Here is a 21,495-nt window from a genome sequence, read left to right on the forward strand (position 1 = left end):
AACAAGATGGACTTAATTGATATTTATAAGACATTCCATCCAAAAACAACAGAATACACATTTTTCTCAAGTGCTCATGGAACATTCTCCAGGATAGATCACATCTTGGGTCACAAATCAAGCCTTGGTAAATTTAAGAAAATTGAAATTGTATCAAGTATCTTTTCCCACCACAATGCTATGAGACTAGATATCAATTACAGGAAAAGATCTGTAAAAAATACAAACACATGGAGGCTAAACAATACACCACTTAATAACGAAGTGATCACTGAAGAAATCAAAGAGGAAATCAAAAAATACCTAGAAACAAATGACAATGGAGACACAACGACCCAAAACCTATGGGATGCAGCAAAAGAAGTTCTAAGAGGGAAGTTTATAGCAATACAATCCCACCTTAAGAAACAGGAAACATCTCAAATACACAACCTGACCTTGCACCTAAAGCAATTAGAGAAAGAAGAACAAAAACCCCCCAAAGTTAGCAGAAGGAAAGAAATCATAAAAACCAGATCAGAAATAAATGGAAAGAAATGAAGGAAATGATAGCAAAGATCAATAAAACTAAAAGCTTGTTCTTTGAGAAGATAAACAAAATTGATAAACCATTAGCCAGACTCATCAAGAAAAAAAGGTAGAAGACTCAAATCAATAGAATTAGAAACGAAAAAGGAGAAGTAAAAACTGACACTGCAGAAATACAAAAGATCATGAGAGATTACTACAAGCAACTCTATGCCAATAAAAATGGACAACCTAGAAGAAATGGACAAATTCTTAGAAATGCACAACCTGCCAAGACTGAATCAGGAAGAAAGAGAAAATATGAACAGACCAATCACAAGCACTGAAATTGAAACTGATTAAAAATCTTCCAACAAACAAAAGCCCAGGACCAGATGGCTTCACAGGCGAAGTCTATCAAACATTCAGAGAAGAGCTAACACCTATCCTTCTCAAACTCTTCCAAAATATAGCAGAGGGAGGAACACTCCCAAAATCATTCTGCGAGGCCACCATCACCGTGATACCAAAACCAGGCAAGGATGTCACAAAGAAAGAAAACTACAGGCCAATATCACTGATGAACATAGATGCAAAAATCCTCAACAAAATACTAGCAAACAGAATCCAACAGCACATTAAAAGGATCATACACCATGATCAAGTGGGGTTTATTCCAGGAATGCAAGGATTCTTCAATATACGCAAATCAATCAATGTGATACACCATAGTAACAGATTGAAGGAGAAAAACCATATGATCATCTCAATAGATGCAGAGAAAGCTTTCGACAAAATTCAACACCCATTTATGATAAAAACCCTGCAGAAAGTAGGCATAGAGGGAACTTTCCTCAACATAATAAAGGCCATATATGACAAACCCACAGCCAACATTGTCCTCAATGGTGAAAAACTGAAACCGTTTCCACTAAGATCAGGAACAAGACAAGGCTGCCCACTCTCACCACTCTTATTCAACTTAGTTTTGGAAGTTTTAGCCACAGCAATCAGAGAAGAAAAGGAAATAAAAGGAATCCAAATTGGAAAAGAAGAAGTAAAGCTGTCACTGTTTGCAGATGACATGATACTATACATAGAGAATCCTAAAGATGCTACCAGAAAACTACTAGAGCTAATCAATGAATTTGGTAAAGTAGCAGGATACAAAATTAATGCACAGAAATCTCTGGCATTCCTGTACACTAATGATGAAAAATCTGAAAGTGAAATCAAGGAAACACTCCCATTTACCATTGCAACAAAAAGAATAAAATATCTAGGAATAAACCTACCTAAGGAGACAAAAGACCTGTATGCAGAAAATTATAAGACACTGATGAAAGAAATTAAAGATGATACAAATAGATGGAGAGATGTGCCATGTTCTTGGATTGGAAGAATCAACATTGTGAAAATGACTCTACTACCCAAAGCAATCTACAGATTCAATGCAATCCCTATCAAACTACCACTGGCATTTTTCACAGAACTAGAACAAAAAATTTCAAAATTTGTTTGGAAAAACAAAAGACCCTGAATAGCCAAAGCAATCTTGAGAACGAAAAACGGAGCTGGAGGAATCAGGCTCCCTGACTTCAGACTATACTACAAAGCTACAGTAATCAACACAGTGTGGTACTGGCACAAAAACAGAAAGATAGATCAATGGAACAGGATAGAAAGCCCAGAGATAAACCCACGCACATATGGTCAACTTATCTTTGATAAAGGAGGCAGGAATGTACAGTGGAGAAAGGACAGCCTCTTCAATAAGTGGTGCTGGGAAAACTGGACAGGGACATGTAAAAGTATGAGATTAGATCATTCCCTAATACCATACACAAAAATAAGCTCAAAATGGATTAAAGACCTAAATGTAAGGCCAGAAACTATCAAACTCTTAGAGGAAAACATAGGCAGAACACTCTATGACATAAATCACAGCAAGATCCTTTTGGACCCACCTCCTAGAGAAATGGAAATAAAAACAAAGATAAACAAATGGGACCTAATGAAACTTCAAAGCTTTTGCACAGCAAAGGCAACCATAAACAAGACCAAAAGACAACCCTCAGAATGGGAGAAAATATTTGCAAATGAAGCAACTGACAAAGGATTAATCTCCAAAATTTATAAGCAGCTCATGCAGCTCAATAGCAAAAAAACAAAAAACCCAATCCAAAAGTGGGCAGAAGACTTAAATAGGCATTTCTCCAAAGAAGATATAGAGATTACCAACAAACACACGAAAGAATGCTCAACATCATTAATCATTAGAGAAATGCAAATCAAAACTACAATGAGATATCATCTCACACCAGTCAGAATGGCCATCATCAAGAAATCTAGAAACAATAAATGCTGGAGAGGGTGTGGAGAAAAGGGAACACTCTTGCACTGCTGGTGGGAATGTGAATTGGTACAGCCGCTATGGAGAACGGTATGGAGGTTCCTTAAAAAACTAAAAATAGAACTACCATATGACCCAGCAATCCCACTACTAGGCATATACCCTGAGAAAACCATAATTCAAAAAGAGACATGTACCAAAATGTTCATTGCAGCTCTATTCACAATAGCCCGGAGATGGAAACAACCCAAGTGTCCATCATCAGATGAATGGATAAAGAAGATGTGGCACATATATACAATGGAATATTACTCAGCCATAAAAAGAAACGAAACTGAGCTATTTGTAATGAGGTGGATAGACCTACAGTCTGTCATACAGAGTGAAGTTAAGTCAGAAAGAGAAAGACAAATACCATATGCTAACACATATATATGGAATTTAAGGGAAAAAAATGTCATGAAGAACATAGGGATAAAACAGGAATAAAGACACAGACCTACTTGAGAATGGACTTCAGGATATGGGGAGGGGGATAGGGTAAGCTGTGACAAAGCGAGAGAGACGCATGGACATATATACACTACCAAACGTAAGGTAGATAGCTAGTGGGAAGCAGCCGCATAGCACAGGAAGATCAGCTCGGTCCTTTGTGACCTCCTGGAGGGGTGGGTTAGGGAGTGTGGGAGGGAGGGAGACGCAAGAGGGAAGGGATATGGGAACAGATGTATATGTATAACTGATTCACTTTGTTATAAAGCAGAAACTAATACACCATTGTGAAGCAATTATACTCCAATAAAGTTGTAAAAAAAAAAAGACTGGATCTCGTTGGGTTGATTTATAACCTTGATTTTGGATATTTTAAGTGTGAGGTGGCTTTACCATATCCTTAAAGAAAAGATGTTGTATAGTCTATGTGGGTCTGGAGTGCAGGGAAGAGGTCTGGGATGGAGATACACTCTGGTGAGTCTTCTTTAAGTATAGATGTGCTACCCCAGAGAAAGCATATAGAATGATGGGGGCTAAGACCATGCCTGAAAGAGCACTAATGCTTAAAATCTACACAGAGAAAGAGAAGAGGCTGCAAAGGTGAAAATGCGGGTCAGAGAGAAAAAAAAAAACAGGAATGTGCAGCATATACAAGTCAAAGTAGAGACTATTTCAAGAGCTACATAAGCAACATCAAAGAAAGAACAGGTTCAGGAATAGAAATATGACTTTTGATTTTAATATTGAGTTTCAAGTGCTGAGCAAATATACACATGGAGAATTTTAAAGATGGGTGTATATATGAGTCGATGGCTCAAAAGAGAAATCTGGGCTGGCTTGCAACAGAATTGAAAGTCGTCAGTGTTTAGGAGTGCTTGACGTTGTGAGAGCATCTCACTCAACAAGAATATGTAGGGTGAGGAGAGGGAAAACCAAAGTGGGGGCCAAGGAGGATGCCATGATTTAAGGGATGGCAGGTCAAGTGGAACCTTCAAAGGAACTTGATACAGAATAGCTGGACAAGTGAGAAGAAACCAGGAGATGGGGGTGATGTGAATGAGAAAAAACATGAAGTATGGGCTGACAGAAATCAAAGACCAAAAGAGAGCTTCATGGAGGCAAGACTTAACAAAAGTGAGAGAGCAAAGAGAAGGACAGAGATGGTTGAGAAATACAATGTACAGGAGTGTGGGAAGGAGGAAGTATGTTCATCCAATGAGGACTCAAGGGAAGGTTACTAGTCAATGTTGCCTTCTTGTGACATAGGACAAAGTGGGAAAAGTGCGGATCAGATTTATTTATTTATCTACCTATCTATTTATTTATTTTATTGAAGTATAATTGATTTACAATGTTGTATTTAATTTCTGCTGTACAGCAAAGTGACTCAGCTATACATATATATATATATATATATATATATTCTGTTTCATACTCTTTTCCATTATGGTTTAGGGAGCTATATTCAATATCCTGGATTTATTTCTTTTTTAAGTTTGTAATTGGTGAGCTTGGCAAGAGCCTAGTCATAGCTATGGTGGGGAGCAGCGGGGAAGGCAGAGAGGCAGTTACCAAATTTTTAACAAATTTGGAGAAGTAGCCAGAAGATTCATGGATGACAATAACAAGTTAAAATAACAGAGAGTGTGAACCTCATAGAAGTGTGAGTTTTTCACGGAGGGTGTGAAAGAGTAACATCTCAATGTGCCACTGAGGACAAAGGAGGATTCTAACCATTGTTTCCAATCCCAAAGTCCTTAGGATGTGGTCACAAATACCCGTTCTCCATATAAGAGGCAGGACTGTAGAGCATCGTGTACATTTACCATGGAAACAGCCAAAGAGTGGGAAGAATGGAGAGAGGTGGTTGCATGAAGAGATTGAGTCAGGAAGATAAAACAGAGTAGGAAGAGGAGGAAAGAACAGAGGGATATTTAGATTCTGGACCATTAGGGAGGGTCGCTAGATCAGAATATGATGGTGTAAGGTTGTTTCTCTTAGTGAGCTGGTTAAGGCCCGCCCGGAGTTGCTGTTAGTGGCTTGACCTATGGAGGTTGAGTCCCATGAAAGCAAGACCTAGAAATGCTAGTCATGGTGGGCCTGGACTGCCAGCATCTTCTGTGACCTTACACCCCCTAGTCAAAGAGAGCAGCAGCCTGCAGTGAGGTGCCAAGAGGCCTCCTGCAAAAGTCTAGAGTGACTGACTTCCTAGTGGAAGCCTACCCCAAGGGCATGGGCCACAGGACCCTTCCCAGGAACTGGTGACAGTGGTATCCTCCAGGAGATAGTTGTTCTAAGGCCTAGCACAGGGTTATGACTCATCAGTAGCTCACTTCTTCTTGACTGAATAGATGAATAAAGTAGGTCTACACATAATACTGAATTAGTTTATTCTGTTCTAGGAATGTTTAATCTCGCATACTTTCGGAAGCCCAGGTATTTGCAGTATATGTTGGATAACCATAAATCTACATTAAATATATATACTCCGTCTGCCTTTAAGTGCTGGCTTTGCATTTGCATTTAACCTGTATCAAGACAGTAACACATAGGATGACTAAAATCCGAGTGGCTTATTTGAACCAATTTTACATTATGTAGATGTTGAACTGAGGAAATTCTAGGTAGGCACACCTCCCTATTTAAGCAAAAAACTGAATTCTATAAAGGAACCCCATTTTATCCCTTGGAAATAGAAAGAAAAAATATAACCAAAGTTTGAGAGCCACAAGATTAGAGTTACTGAAGTGATATCCACAAAGTCCTTAGTGAACAGTCTTTCCATTTGTTCTACCAATTATAAGAGAAATTTACAGCAAATTGGAGGATATGTTTGCTGGCATTAAGTTGTAGCATGATTGCACAGATACCTTTGAACTCCTAGAAACCAGAACTGAGGCCAAGAATCAAATTTATCACTATATGTTGTTATAGAACGAATGTTTGTGTCACTCCCCAATATTTGCATGTTGAAATCCTAATTATCAATGTGATGGTATTAGGAGGTGGGGCTTTTAGGAGGTGATTAGGTCATGAGGGTGGAGCCCTCATGAATGGAATTAGTGCCCTTGTATAAGAGATCCCAAGAGCTCCCTTGCTCCTTCCACCAGGTGAGGACACAACAAAAAGATGACCATCTGTTAACCAAAAAGTAGCCTCTCACCAGACACCAAATCTGCCCAGCGCCTTGATCTCGGACTTCCCAGCCTCCAGAACTATGAGAATAAATTTCTGTTGTTTATATACCACCCAGTTTATGGCATTTATGTTATATCAGCCCGAACGGACTAAGACACATGTCAGTGAATAATTCAAGAGAGAAAAAAAAAACACCACGTTCTGCCACACTCTTTAAAATGTGTTGGTGGTTCCTCAATTCATTCTTTAAGAAACTATGGCTTAAAAAACCCCATGTTCAGAGGACGTTTTCAGCTCAAACTTCCCATCACAAAGCAGAAAGCAAAAAGGTCATTGAAAGGCCAGCTTTTGCTGGAACAGTAATGAAGGCAACAAGACGCCCATTTCCTAAGAGTGGGAACTGTGAGAAAAGAAAAGCACTTGGGACCCCTGAACACATGCAGCACCAATTACAAGCCACAAAGGAGATAATGGCTGTGCTGTGATGAACAATGCCTTTTGCAGGCTGCATCCTCAGGGAACTAACTAATGACTAATTCATCTCTCGCCAACTCTTACTGCCTAATCCTTCCCTGGCCAGAAGGCAAGGCAAATAGACACACTGCTCTCACCGCTATAGTTCAGTCCTTGGAGGCTGATCAAAAGCCGTGACTCACACTCACTTTAGTGCTCAGGGGGACTCGGAACAGAGCTTCCCTGTCACCTGGTCTGCCTGCCCACCCACCCACCCACCCAGCCAGCTTCCGCCTAAAACTCATCTGACAACTGATTAATCATTACATCCACCCCCCCTTCTTTTTTCTTTAAAAACAAAACAGCTTTGTTGAGGTTAATTCTGAATTATTTTAAACAAAATAAAAAATAAAGAAATATTTTTGTACATTCACGTGATTAGTTGTTACATTTCCCCCTTCAGACTCAGAGTTTTAAATTACATCACTTAACATCTCATCACTAAAAACCCCTATTACTTACCTCTCAGAAGTTTTTGAGTATCCTAGGAATGAATTAGTGACAAAAAATCATGCTCTGAGACTGTATCTTAGCAGCAGAGCTAGTTAGCAATTCTGACTTTCTTACCTGGCTTCTGGAAGTGTCAAAGTACTGCCTGGTGAAAGCCAGGATGTCTTCCGTCTCATTCTGTGAAAGGAAATAGGAGTCTTCATCCTGCCTGAGGCTGAGAAGGCTGTGTAGGTAAAATGTATACTCCTTATTACTCATGTTGAGCTTGGAAGAGCAGATCTCTTCCTGATGAATGATGTAATAGAGGAGGAGAAGAGAAACTCTCTGGACCACTTCCTCTCTGAGCTGATCCTCGAAATCTCCTCCAGCTATTAGTAACAGGGCATCTGGTTCAAAGCACTGTGCAAAAAAACCCCACAAAATAATAATAAAAAGTGAAAAACAGAAACAAAGCTTGACAAATAGTCCCAGAACATTAACAACCACAGAGTCTCTGTTGCTTATTATTATTATTATTATTTTATTTTATTTATTTTTTTTGCAATACGTCGGCCTCTCACTGTTGTGGCCTCTCCCGTTGCGGAGCACAGGCTCCGGATGCGCAGGCTCAGCGGCCATGGCTCACGGGCCCAGCTGCTCCGTGGCATGTGGGATCCTCCCGGACTGGGGCACGAACCCGCGTCCCCTGCATCGGCAGGCGGACTCTCAACCGCTGCACCACCAGGGAAGCCCTGTTGCTTATTATTTTATGAATAGGAGGGGAAAGTGGGCAGCCTCAATAGCCCAATTCAAGTAAGACAATCATGGTTGGACTTTTATATAAAAAGGATGTCCTCCCAGAAGCCCTTATTCCCTAAATGCAACCCTTCTATCTCCAACTATAATAACGCAAGCTGTCACTTTTCTGCCTTGATTAACACGAGCTGACTCTGGCTTTTCAAGTGGTGCCTCATTGCATTTGGAATGAAATCCAAGTTCCTTATAATTTTCTCCTCAGTCTGGCTTCTGCCCATCCTAGCTCTCTTACCTTCTCTTGGCCTCCCTCCACCTCTCTCACTCAACTTCTGCCCCTGTGATTTTCTGTCAGTTCCACCAGGCTCTTTCCCACCTGATTTCTCAGGTCTCAGTTTCAAGTGCCACTTCCTCAGGGATGCCTTCCCAGATACCATTCCCAAACTCCCCATCCCTGCCCCGTGTTCTCTGGCACAGCACCATTCAACAAAAATATCACATAGGCTACAAATGTGAGGCACGTTTTAAATTTTCTAGTAGTCACATTTTAAACTGTAAAAAGAAACAGGTGAAATTAATGTGAATAATATATTTTCTTGAAATACATATGCAAGATACGATCATTTCAACACATAATCAAAACTCTAAAAAAGTATTAATGAGCTATTTGATGTTCGTTTTGTCACACTAAGTCTTTGAAATCTGCTGTGTGTTTTACACGTATCAGCATATCGCCACTGGGATGAGCCACATATTAAGTGCCTAAGAGCCACAGGCAGCTCTAGCATTACCATTTTTCCTTTTTTCTCATAGAACTAGGATTCTAAGATTACTATGTCTCCTTGTTTCTTTTCTATTTCCTCTTGAAGACAACTGGCTCATTAAGGCTGGATTTTGTCTGCTTTGTGCACAGGTCTATCCTCAGCCTCTAGCACCATGCCTGGCACTTAAGAAGAGTAAACATGGAATGAACAAGTACCATCTGCTTCTCTCTTAGCCCACCTAGGAGAACTGATGTCAGTCCTTTCTGAGAGGCAATCAGTTACCACATCCTGCTGTTAACAGAAATGTTGGTGGTTCGAGAATTACTAAAAATGTTTCCATGGCGCTTTGTTTCACAACCCACAGATAGACGGCTGGCTTGTCTAATCTGGGAAGTTTACATGGCAGAGGAAGGTGTTGGGGATAACGTGTTGGGACAGTGAGAAAAAGATAGACACAGGGGTTGTGGAAGAGAAGCTCTCCCAGCAAGATAAGAGCTGTGTTTCTTCAAAGACAGTTGGGTAGCTTCTGGGAATGCTCCCAGGATCTGAGAAGCAGCTCATGACATGGCACCAGCCTCAGAGTGAAGGCATCAAGAGACGCCTATCTGAAGGACATCCCTGGTGGTCCTGTGGTTAAGAGTCTGCTCTTCCAATGCAGGGGATGCAGATTTGATCCCCGGTTGGGGAACTAGGATCCCACATGTTGCGTGGTCTGGCCACTAAATAAATAAATAAATACATACATACATACATAAAATATGCCTATCTTGAGCCCCAGGGGAGTTGTCCCACTGTGGGATAATCTACTATGAAATCTTTTAATCTGTTCTCTGAGGTGGAAGTTTCAGGGGTCCTAATTCCACGTCTGCTGTGTGTCCCACTGGGTAGTATCTGGAAAATACCATCTGAGCCAGAAAGAAACATGTCATCCATCTGTAAAGCAAAGCATTGATCACATTCTTCACAAGCCACACAGATTCCGGTTTCTCCCCAACTCAACGGTGTGAGGCCCAAAACTCAGCAAACAGATGCAGGCTTCCCAACAAGATCAATTCTGAGTGTCAATATTAAACTCAACCACCAAAACCACAGCAGCCCTTTTCTGTTCCCTCCTCAGCCCTAGAGAAAAGTCCATAGGTTGGTAGCTGTTAGATGGGACTGACACCAGGACCCAGGGAGGTGAATCAGCTGAATCAAATAACTCCCTGAAACTAAAGTATCGGGAAAACTATTGGTCATATCAACTACCATGTATCAGAAGCCATGTGTCCAAGACAGTGCTGAGTATCTTCCATATCAAGGCATCCCTCAGAGTATAAATCTAATTGGTTCTGGAAAAGGTGTCGGATGTTCAATTTTTCAATGGGGGGAAACTTATTGCATTATTTTAAATAGAAAAACAAAAGCCCATATCATAATCCACCAAATATTTCTGCACAATCAAAAGCATTCAGAATACCAATTACCCAATTACTTAATGCATAATGAAATAATTAATAGGTACATATATATGCAGTATGCAAAGATCCTGCCCAGAATTAAGTATGAAGTATGTTTTCCTTCTATGAGGAAAATATACCCTTAGTATATGTGTAAGCCAAGTTTAAGAGAGGGTGAGTAACGTACCTAAAGCCACACGGTTAATAGTGGTTGCCCAGTCCTAATTCCTGCTCTGCCATTGATAGACTTTGTACTTGCTGTGCAGTCCCTCACCAGGTAACTTTCTCTCCCTCCTGTTTGGTATGAAGAGATCTGGTCAATTAGGAGGCTAGGGGATTGGTAGGGTTATAATATCCATCAGTGAGAACATGGTACAGCCAGCAGGTTGAACAAGTTCACCTTTAGAGGCTTCCAAGTGCTATTCAGGTCGTCTGATGGCACTGGGTAGGTGGGAATAAGAGTGCCAAGAACACGTAGGACCTCCGTGAGGCCACCAGACCACGTGTACGTGGCCCAGGTGTGGTTTTGTGCTGGTTGCACACAGCAGTGTCTGTGGCCACCCTGTATCCCATCCAAGCAGCCCGAGACCCTTGTCCACTCGTGGCTCCTTCTCCAGGCTTTTGCTCTGTGCCTTTCTAGGGGTGAGGCAGGAGGTAGCAGAGAAGAGGGTAAGATAGAGTTCCCTCTCCTATCAGGGCAGGTAGAGTCCCCTCTCCTATTGGGGCAGGTAGAGTTCCTTCTACTATCAGGCTAGATAGAGTTCCCTCTCCTATCAGGTTAGATAGAATACCCTGAATACAATCAGGCAGATGTTCACTCCAGAATTTTTTTGTAAAATGCTTACATCTTGGAAGGTAAATCAGTTTCTGACTTGGAAAAGTTTAAGTAAGTTGTGGAAGCAGCTCATTTTATCTCGCTAGAGATTTTGGTCATCTTGAATGAACAGAGGTAGCCTACCCCTTGCTCAAGTTTTTGAGGCCTGCTGAAATGGAACTTAATGGTGAATCAGAGGACCATGTGGTGAAAACTCTGTGCTGATATTTGAGTCTTTGACAAGTTACCTTAATGCAGAAGGTGGTGGCTTGAGGATAGAGTGGTGCAGGGAGAATCGGAAGCGCTAACATAAGGTAACTTCTCTTCTGGGCGTGGACGTGACAAAAATTGCTATGGGGGTTGGTGGGGGGGACTGGGATTTTCAGTTCATCGCCACTAGATTTGTTTCAGTTGTTACAGTTTTCCGAAGTGGATCAGTTGTGGTTTGGGAGAGGATGTTTAGCAAAATTTTGCAAATACTGGCACCCCATAGGCATCAGATCTGTCCCAGGCTCTGACTCCAGTAAAGTGATTCTTTGTTGAAGAAGAATGGACTCATTCAGAAATAATCCATTGACTTCCTTTGAATCTTGTCAGGTGGAGACATAAGGTTTAAGAGGAAAAGAAAAACACAGATTCTGGGAATTAGTTTTTCAACTTCATAAGGAAATAAACTTTGGGAAAAAAAAAAAAAGACTAGTCAAATTGTGAGAAGTCCCCTCTACTAAGCTAAATGGACTACTAGGATATTTGGTAGTAATTTTCTATGACACCCTGGAGCCAAATCAGATTGCCTTTTCCCAGATGCTTAATTCAGCTTTGTTTACTGCTTGTGTATTTCAGGCGAGAGCCTCCGCCACAAAGAGCTATGTGAAATCTTCTGTGTTAATAAGGCAGTTGTCAGAACCTACCCGGTAAGCTTTAGGAATTTTAGACCAAGAGATGTTTAGAATTTGATTTGGGGTTATGGGTAAGTCAACTGCCTTCTTTTAAGTTCTTAGATTTTTTAAGTTCTGTTTTAGGAGGGGGCAGGGTTGCTAACAATTGACTATACAACACAAGAGGGAAATTATATTTCTTCCTTTTCCTCCCAAAGATCTGGAAGGATGTCAGTTGATGACGGGCGCTAGCTTTTTGTGGGTCTGTACTAGATTTAGTGGCATTTCTAAGTGACAGAAAGGAAAGTCTTAACTGAGAAGAGTTCAGATAAACTTTCTCGATAAACAAGTTAAGATAAAGCTTGATACTTTTCACACTTTATCCCATGACCCTTATGACAACTCAGGGAGGGGGAGGGAATTAAATGCACGACCTTAAAGCATTGATTCTCTCTGAATGTGTCTGAGAATCGCCTGGAGATCTTGGTTAAAATCCCGAAACCTCTGGGGACAGTCGAGGTGAGCGGGGCCGGGGGACGAGCAGGAGGGGGATGCCGAGGAAAGTCTTGTTTTCTCAGCAGCACTGAAGGTCCTTCACAAAAGCTGCTCCAGTGACCTGGAAAAGGGGGGACTGGACATTTCCGCGAATATAAGCAGGGGAAGAGAGCTTGAGCTCGTATATGCATTCATAGATGGTCATGTGACCTCACAGGGAGCCCCCTGAGAAGGGAATCGGCATCTCGGCATCCTAACAGCTAGACGGTGCCAGAACAAGGATACGGACCCAGGGCTGACCTTCTCCAAACCAGATTCTTTTCCCTTCCCCACGCCTGGAACCCATGCAGGCTTGTGGTTCTCATCATTACTGAAGTGGAATTTATTCTTTTGGAGTTAATTAATCCCTCATTAAATGTATTAAAGCCCCCTTCTCACCCTTCCCGTTAAAAACTAAAAAAAAGAAAAAGGAAAGCCATGATCAGGTAAGAGTATCCATATTCAAAGGCGGCAGCTTGAATGGACTTACTTTTAAACGTGCAGTGCTCTTAAAAACTTCAGTTTTTTTGAAAATTCAGTTTTTACCTAGATCTGAAATAAAATTGGGAACTTTTTTTTTTCCTCCCCACACATTCAGGATACACACTGATTTCTTTTTTCAGACATTTAAGGACCTGAACTCACTCCATTGCCCTCTTTTTATCACAGAACTTCTGATAGGTACCGTGCCTCTCAGTAGACAAAGTCCCTAGGAAGACAAAAAAGGATTCAAGAACATGATGAAGACTTCTGGTTTGCACCAGAATGTGGGTGTTTGTAAAGCCAGGGTGTTTCTCCCTGGTTTTTGTGAATTGACACTGAGAGATTCCGTGGGTTCCTTGCTTAGATTATGGTGATTCGGATAAATTGGAGACTCCTGAGCAGGTGAAGCTGAGATTAGCCTTTTTTTTAAACCTTAGTCTCTGAGAGAAAGAGAAACAGCAGCAGCAGGAGGGTGAAGCTATTACAGACAGTGTTTCACTTCCTAGGAATGGAACTGAAACTAAATTGGCCAAATACTTGTTAATGTCATAGAAATCAAAAAAATGTACAAAACAACATTCCCCCCCCCAAAAATGGAGAATAATCTTGCCTGTTTACATCCCCCCCCCAGCTAAACTAATATTCAACCAGTCTTAATAAGGCATTTCATGTCATTAGAGAACATTTCTCTGAAGCGAATTCTCGGAGGACATTAATAAGATATGACTCCTAGTTATTTCCGGTGGGAAGTCTTCTGTTGCTATATATATAAATTAATGTCATCACAGATGAGTTGCCTTTACAACACATGTTTTCTCTAGGAACCCTTGGGAGTTTTACTAATTACTGAATTATTTACTGTTTGCACAGAGCAGAGAAAAATTCTGTTAGCAAGACCCTTCTGTGAAAAAAACAAAAACAGAAAACAAAACATTTGGCCAAGAAATGTTTCCCTCAGAACAAAGCATGATTGAGAAGATCTGCTAAAATTTATTGTGGGGAGAAATGATTTGCTTCTCTTATTTAGTTGGTTATGTCTTCATTTGTTTACTTATTTATTTGTGAGTGAGTTCATTCTGAAAAATCTCATCTCAGGAAAGGGATGCTCAGAGTGTTTTGGTCTGTTTTTTGTCTGAAGTCATTTTAAGACACGGGCTCTTGCCTCTGGGGCCGCTCTGGTCATTCCCCACCCCCCACCCAATGAAGACATTCTGATTTTAGATTAAATGTTGATTTTACAGCAATGCTGTTTTTTTTTTTTTTTTTTTTTTGAGGTACGCGGGCCTCTCACTGTCGTGGTCTCTCCCGTTGCGGAGCACAGGCTCCGGACGCACAGGCTCAGTGGCCATGGCTCACGGGCCCAGCCGCTCCGCGGCACGTGGGATCTTCCTGGACCGGGTCATGAACCCGTGTCCCCTGCATCGGCAGGCGGACTCTCAACCACTGCGCCACCAGGGAAGCCCGTAATGCTGATTTTACATTAAAGTGGCCTACAGAGATTTTTAAAAATTCCATCCAGGGAAAGTGAAATCTCAATCTCTGGAGAAGGAAGCTCCAGCCTGGGTACTTTGTGGAACCTGGCCAGGTGATGCTGAGGGATAGCCAGGGTTTGAGAGTCCCTTGATAGACTAGGAAATGCCTGGAGAATGGGTTTCTGGGGCCCATTTTAGCCCCACTGGGAGCACTTCCCTTCCCCAGCTTAGATTCCTCATTTTTAAGCAGATGATAATCCAATTCATTAACTCCCCATGATGCAAAATATTAGAACACACCTACCGATATCCGGGAGAAAGTACTTAAAATTCAACATTAGACAAATATCATATTGTTATTATTATGCCTCAGAAAACAAATGGCATCTATCTAACCAATCATGTTCAAGGTCACTGCAAGCTCATAAAAAGGATTAGTCAATCAGAGAGAAAAGGGGACTAGAAGTGCATACCTGCAAATAAATACCTCTAAACCTGCAGAAGCGTTGTAGAAAGACTTACAGAAGCATTACCATTTTAATAAAAACAAGTTCTCCCTGTCTCTAAATGCCATATGCAGAATGCTGTATGATTTGTCATATCCCAAATATGGGAGTTATTGCACCATAATGCATTGCCCACTCGGATATTGGAAGGTTTGCAATGGATTTTGCTTTCCTAAAGTAAGCGGCTAAGGAATGCATGGCTCTCTTTGGAAAATGCCCTTGTCCCTGATCCCATTCTATGGCACTAACCAGACTGCAATCTCCTTGCCTTCCGTCTCTCCTCCGTGGGCACCCGGTTTTCTCTAGCAGTGTTCTGATGAGGCTTCTCGAGTGGTTCAGGGGCGTGGGCTCTTCTGCCGAGAGGACACGTAGAATTCCCATCAGTTGCCCTGGACTCCAAGTGCCGCTGCTGTCTGGAGTTGAGGGTTTTTCTGTCTCAGTCAAGGGAACCAGGCTGAGTAGAAGGAACACCAAGAATACAGAAAGCTTTCTCCAGAAGCACATTTCCACTCTTCCTTTAGCCCAAGTCTGCCTCTGATGGCGGTGGGAGGGTTGGTGGGTTGGTGTTCACGGTGTCAACTTGCAACTGGAGGAATGTCTGTGGAAAGAGGAAAAATAAAGCCTTTAATTACTGTGCCTGCAACAGGTTTGAAAGGATTCATTAATTGGGTGGCTAAGCTGATTGGCAATGACAAGCTGTTTCTGAAAAACAGGGGGTCTGTAGCTCATTTATAACTCCCACCGGCAGGAAACCAGGGTGGGTGTAGACTTTCAAACTGTACAACAGCCAAGAAGTGTGTTATATTGTCTCTCTCTGAAATAGACATAGAGTCAAAAATTAGGAAGAATGCATTTCACTGTCTATCCTGAAGGTGCTATAGGTCATAAGACCCGGGGCAGGAAACACCCTCATTTATTTTTTTTATTGAAGTATAGTTGATTTACAATATTGTGTTTCAAGTGTACAGCAAAGTGATTCGGTTATACATACATATATATATATTTTTCAGATTCTTTTCTATTATATAGTTTATTACAAGATAATTGAGTATAGTTCCCTGTGCTATATAGTAGGTCCTTGCTGTTTACCTATTCTATGTATAGTGGTGTGCATACATTAAGCCCAAACTCCTAATTTATCTCTCCACCACTGCCAACAGGAAACGCCCTCATTTTATCCCATTGATTTATGGGCCTCATCAGTGAAGTAAGTAAATAAAAGTACACAGAAAATAAATTTGAATAAATTACAGCTATCATGTTGAGTTAGAAGATTTTTCGATAAGGAAGGGACTAAAAGAAAATAGTAACATCCAGAACATACTGGTTAGTTTTTAGTTTTCAGTTGATTAAAAGTATGAACTATCTTGGAAAAACAAGAGAGTTTCAAGGCCACGCGAGCCATGATAGATCCACATATTCAGGCCTCAGCAAAGAAGTGAAAGGACAGCTTGAGAACCAATCAGCTTTCTGGAAAAAAATTAATATCTTCAACCGCTTGCTTAAGGAATGCAAAATGTGAACAGCATCTCATGGCAGATCTTGGCCCAGAGATGAGCTAATAATGACTGTGGGGTGGTGAGAAAAACACTAAGATTACTTTCATGGTTTATAAAGGAAAGAAAGAGAGAGTTTAAGATTCTTATGTTAGCACTTAAAAAAAATGACAGACGATGATACAAACATTTCTAACCCCAGTGCTTACCTTCAGATGAAAGACAAATGATATTTATCTGGAGCTCTGTGGCCTTTTAAATCTCAGAGAGTATTTCATGGTTACAAAGTCCTCTGTTTTTAAAATTCCTTGACTGTGCGCTGGGAGCTAGAGAGGATTATTCCAGCCCAGAACAGTTTGCAGTTGCTATGGAGAGTAACAATGAAGGTGGATAAAAGTGAGAACTTTCTGTCTGGCCGATTTTCAGGAAAACCAAATTAGTGTCGCTAATGAACCTGACTTTTTATATCAATATTGACCAATTGTCTTAGAATTCTGAGAAAAACCTTAGAATTTCTTACAGCCACTTGCCCTTTAAAGGACTGAGCTAGGTCAAAAAAGTTCCCCTTGTAGAATGGAAAGGCTTTCGTGTTAGGTCAAGACTTCTTTTCCCCCCAGAGGATTCTGTGATAATTGTTTTATCCACATCTCAAACCAACGATGTGTTGAAAAGATAGGCTCATTAGAATTTTATTTTATAAGGTGCAGAGGTTTAAACGATTTCAGCCATTCGTAAATTCATAAATAGATTCTTCAAAGAAAAAGTGCTTGCTGGAGGAATAAAGTTCTTACCTGGGACGTAAGTGGGAAACTTTAAGTAGCTGTATATATTCTGATCCCAGAGCCTGTGGCAGAGGTCATTGCATAAGGCCCTCGGGTCCTGTGAAAAGAGCTCTCACTAAGTTATTGGGGAATAAATGACTGAAAGAACAAATGAAGTGGTGAATTTTATAAGAGGTAAGAGACGTCAAGACCCAAGATTTCGAAGTGGACAGTGTACGTGGAAACAGCACACAGGCTATAAACACACCAAGTGAATCTGAAGAGTGTAGGAAATGGGGAGAGGCTTGAGTCTGCTGCTAAGGTGCTAGCTGGGTGAGGAGGGGAAGGAAATACAGAGAGAAGGAAGGCGACATCATGAGTCTCCTCGGCTGCTCATTGGATATGAAAATTGGGAACAACAGGGTGAGATAATCCTAGGACCACGCTGATAACCCTGTCAGAAACACGGAAGGCTGACACTCCCAGAAAATGCCCGGCTGCTCTGAATTACACAGCACGGAGCACTCGGGTTTAGCTAAACTGTCCAGGGAAGGGCCTCGGCCTGTTTCTCACGAGCTCTGTGGGGAGATTACCTGGAGTTAGATTCCAGAACCAGCAGTCCAACAGAAGAGCGAGGAGGCGGTCAAGCCCTTCCAGCCGTGGATCTGGGGGACGCAGAGAAGCAAACGGACTGAGGACCAGAGTGGGGGCACTGCGAAGCTCGCTGCAGGCTCCCGCCCCTGGCCTGTTGCCACGCCCCCAGTGGGGACCACCTGAGCATCATTCCTACGCTCCACCCTAGCTCAGTCTCGGGCACTTGGTTAGGAGGCAGCTAAGGGAAAGCAGCCCAAAACCCACTGAGCAAATTATCCAGTCCTGCCATCACCTGCTACTATGAAGAGCCTCCGCTTTGCTTTATTTCTGGAACGAAGCCCTTGCTTCCTGGCCCACCTCCAATTAGCAGGTCCCCAAACGGGCCCTCCCTGCCCAAGTTCCACTACATAACCTTCTCGGTTTCGGCAGAACTGGATCTTGATTGGCTGTGACCAGTGGTCCCAGGACAGTGTCCTGTGCTGGGACTTTGGTACCCTTTTCCTGATTCCCTGATGGATGTCCAGGCTGGAAGTCCCGTATTTCCTAGTCTGAGACGCCCTGTGCCTAGAGAGCCCCTCCTCATGGGACCCCAGCAAGTTCTCTCTTGCATTAATTCTTAAACACCCACCACTAGTCTCAGCTGATCCCGGCACCTCCACCAGCCCAGCCACAAGCCAGGAGGCTCCCAACCACGCGAACTTCTCCCCCCAGGTCACAGCCTGTATCATTTGCCCCCCAAGGCTTGCTCCCTCTCACAGTCATACCTACGTCAGCTAACAACCAGGCTCCTCATCCTATCCCAGGGTGAGACAGCCATTGAGGTGGGTTGGGCGGGGGTGGTGGTGGTAAGGAGACGCCTGGAAGGCAGGCTGGAAAGCAGGCAGATCCCGGGGAAGGAGGAAGCACTTAGCTGAACACGGGGGTGTGGCTTCCTTAGCCTGGTGTGGGTGGTAGCCGAAACTCTACATCCCCAGCCTGCCTGCTTCCCCAGCAAGCCTGAAATCAACCTTCCTTAAACACCCTTAAGCCAGCCTGAAATCAATCTTCCTTAAACACCGTTCTACTTGCAATCCAAACCGACCTCTAGGGGTAATGAGTTTCAGGTGTGAACTAACCCACTGTACAAAGAAGGAGCTCATTGACTCCTGATTGACATTTACAAGGATTTAACCCGCATTTGGGACCAGTCTCATCTGATGCAGTATCTCCTGATATACAGATCCTTTTTCTGTGCTAACGCAGGAAGATGTAGTGGATGGGAGGTGGGAGGGAAGCAGGAAGACGGATTAATCCATCCTTCCTTCAGCTCCGTTTCTTTGCCTTTTGGGGTGGCCTGAGTTTCAAACTTCTACCTCATGTCAATATAATGTATTTACATGTGTACTCTGCCTTGACCTGGAAAGAATTTAAAGGGGCCCACCAGGTAAACAGAAATACAAGATGGCAACTGCTTAAGAAGAGACTGAAACAAGAGTAGAACCATCTTGTATCGTTCAGGGCCGCCATGTAGTTTTGCAGGTTGCGTACTGTACGACTCTAGGGCTCATCATTCACTTCTGTAATCACCACAGATTTGTAGATTTGTTACAACACTTTTCCAGCAAATGTTCTGAGGGAAGGAGGCTCTGAGCTTGTGGTAGGACTGCATGTGTTCCTCTTCCGCATCCAGCCTACCCTTGGTGGGGCCATCTCTGGCTGTAAGACGAGGTCCTACAATCCGAGCTACCTCTGGGCCTCACTTCTCCCCAAGTTCTCCCTTTATGCTGACTTCTTCCCTCTTTTCCAAGACTCTAACCTCTCTAAATCATAATGATAATAATGTGTATTAACATTTTTGGAGTGTCTTTAATGCCTAGGCACTGGGCTAAGTAACCTTACATGTATTTTCTCATGTAATTTCAACTGTGCCTAATGAATTTCTCACTGTACATTTCAGAAATCCCCGGGGTCACACAGCTCGTAGATGCCACCAGAAATCCAGGCCTGTCCACATCAAACTTGGTGCTTATACCACCAGGCAACTGTCTGTTGCGATGTGATCCCATGTTTTTATTTGTAAGTCCAAGCTTCATTTTACAATGAAACCTGGGAAACACAAAAGAAGCAGGCAAGAGTTCATCATAAAGAAAAGAATCCTTTTCCATATACGTCATTACATAGTATCGAGTCAAGTTTAAAAAATTTTTTTAATTAAAAAAATTTTTTAATAAAACATTCATGTGATAGAGATTGATTAGAAAAAAAATAATAATCTGCTACATTGTGATTTTTGCATGCTCCCCAAACCACCTTCAGCCCAAAAGTTCTCAGAAAAAAACTTTTTCAGAAAAAAAGTATAACTTTAAAATAAATAGATCCTCAGGCTCTCCTTTTCTGTAATACTTAACAGCACTACCCACTAGGCATTTGAAACAATGCTACTCCTTAAACTGTTTCCTCAGAAGAAAAACAGAATATTCAATTAACAAGGCAGCATCTACAGAGTAAACACTAGTTTTATTCATCTCCTGATTCTACAACATCACTGTATTTCCAACAATTAGAAAATGTCAACTGTTTTAAATGTAGACATTTAGATTATCTTTGACTTGGAAACTGATAGTAAACATGATTTTTTACAAAACACACATTTCATGTGCAACTTTCAAACAACACTTTTTTCTCCTTATGAAAACCATGTATGATTTCTAATAGAAAAAAAAACTGTAGAAAATACCTAAGAGCATAAAAAAAAAGAAGGTGGCCTCTCCACCAGAGATCACAGATGGATTCTGTTATATGAATGATTTTAAAGCTCACTGTTTGTACTCATTATACAGTGTCGGTCCTGCTAGAAATGGATTTATTTTATTAGTCATTTCAAAAATTCACCTTTCAGTTTGGTTTTGATGATCCTCATTATAGCTGGCTTTCCACATCATTAATTTCCACTCTTTTTTTTTCCTCTTTTTCCTGTCTTTCCATAGTTCTTTCTGGGGGAAAGCTTTGAGTGCAGACGTTGCTAGAGGTCTACCCGATATCCATTCCTCCTGCTTTCATTTGTTGGGCAGCAAAGTGCCCAACTAAAAACTCTTGCTTCTGCAGACTCTTTAGTAGAAGACACATGACACAGCTTGGAGGTGATGTGAGTGGCAGGCTCCTGGGGCATCAGAGAGGGCCTCCTGCCTGAGATGCAGAAGTGACACCACATGTGGCCCCGGGTGAGGTAAAGAGCGAGAGAACAAGAGCCTCCCCCTTCAAGTTGAAGCAGGAAGACAGAAGAAGGGGAGCCTGGGCCCTAGAAGTATCATCCAGGTCACCCCAGGAGTCCTGGTTGCCTATCCTTGGAGCGTTGGTTGAGTGAAATCCATAAACCCCTATCTATGAAATCCTTTTTGTCAAATTCTCTGTTGATTTGCACCAAATGCAAACACTGGTACCCCTTGAGACAATAATGATATGTCTTGCCATCTTTTTCTGCCTCTTGAAATGACATTTGCAGACATGGAGAAAGCTCATGGAAATGGAGAGCTGTAGTGAGGAGGTCTGGTGGCCAATTAATTTCCCAGCTACTTCCTGAGCCACTCTGG

General features: G+C 42.0%; 1 protein-coding gene across 1 annotated transcript in view; it reads right to left on the reverse strand.

Annotated features, from left to right (window-relative positions):
- The window catches only part of SLC39A12 (solute carrier family 39 member 12), a 75,588-nt gene extending 58,732 nt beyond the window's left edge, over positions 1 to 16,856 (reverse strand). The window contains exons 1-3 of the mRNA XM_082620017.1: positions 16,781 to 16,856; positions 15,325 to 15,673; positions 7,571 to 7,852 (exon numbers count right to left, since the gene is read on the reverse strand). Coding sequence (XP_082476143.1) covers positions 7,571 to 7,852; positions 15,325 to 15,579 — 537 coding nt within the window. The 5' untranslated portion in view covers positions 15,580 to 15,673; positions 16,781 to 16,856. The remainder of the gene's footprint in view (positions 1 to 7,570; positions 7,853 to 15,324; positions 15,674 to 16,780) is intronic.
- Between the last annotated feature and the right edge of the window lie 4,639 nt (positions 16,857 to 21,495).

Source organism: Mesoplodon mirus (genome assembly GCF_964341445.2).
Source record: "Mesoplodon mirus genome assembly, chromosome: 4".
In the NCBI taxonomy this organism is placed as follows: domain Eukaryota; kingdom Metazoa; phylum Chordata; class Mammalia; order Artiodactyla; family Ziphiidae; genus Mesoplodon; species Mesoplodon mirus.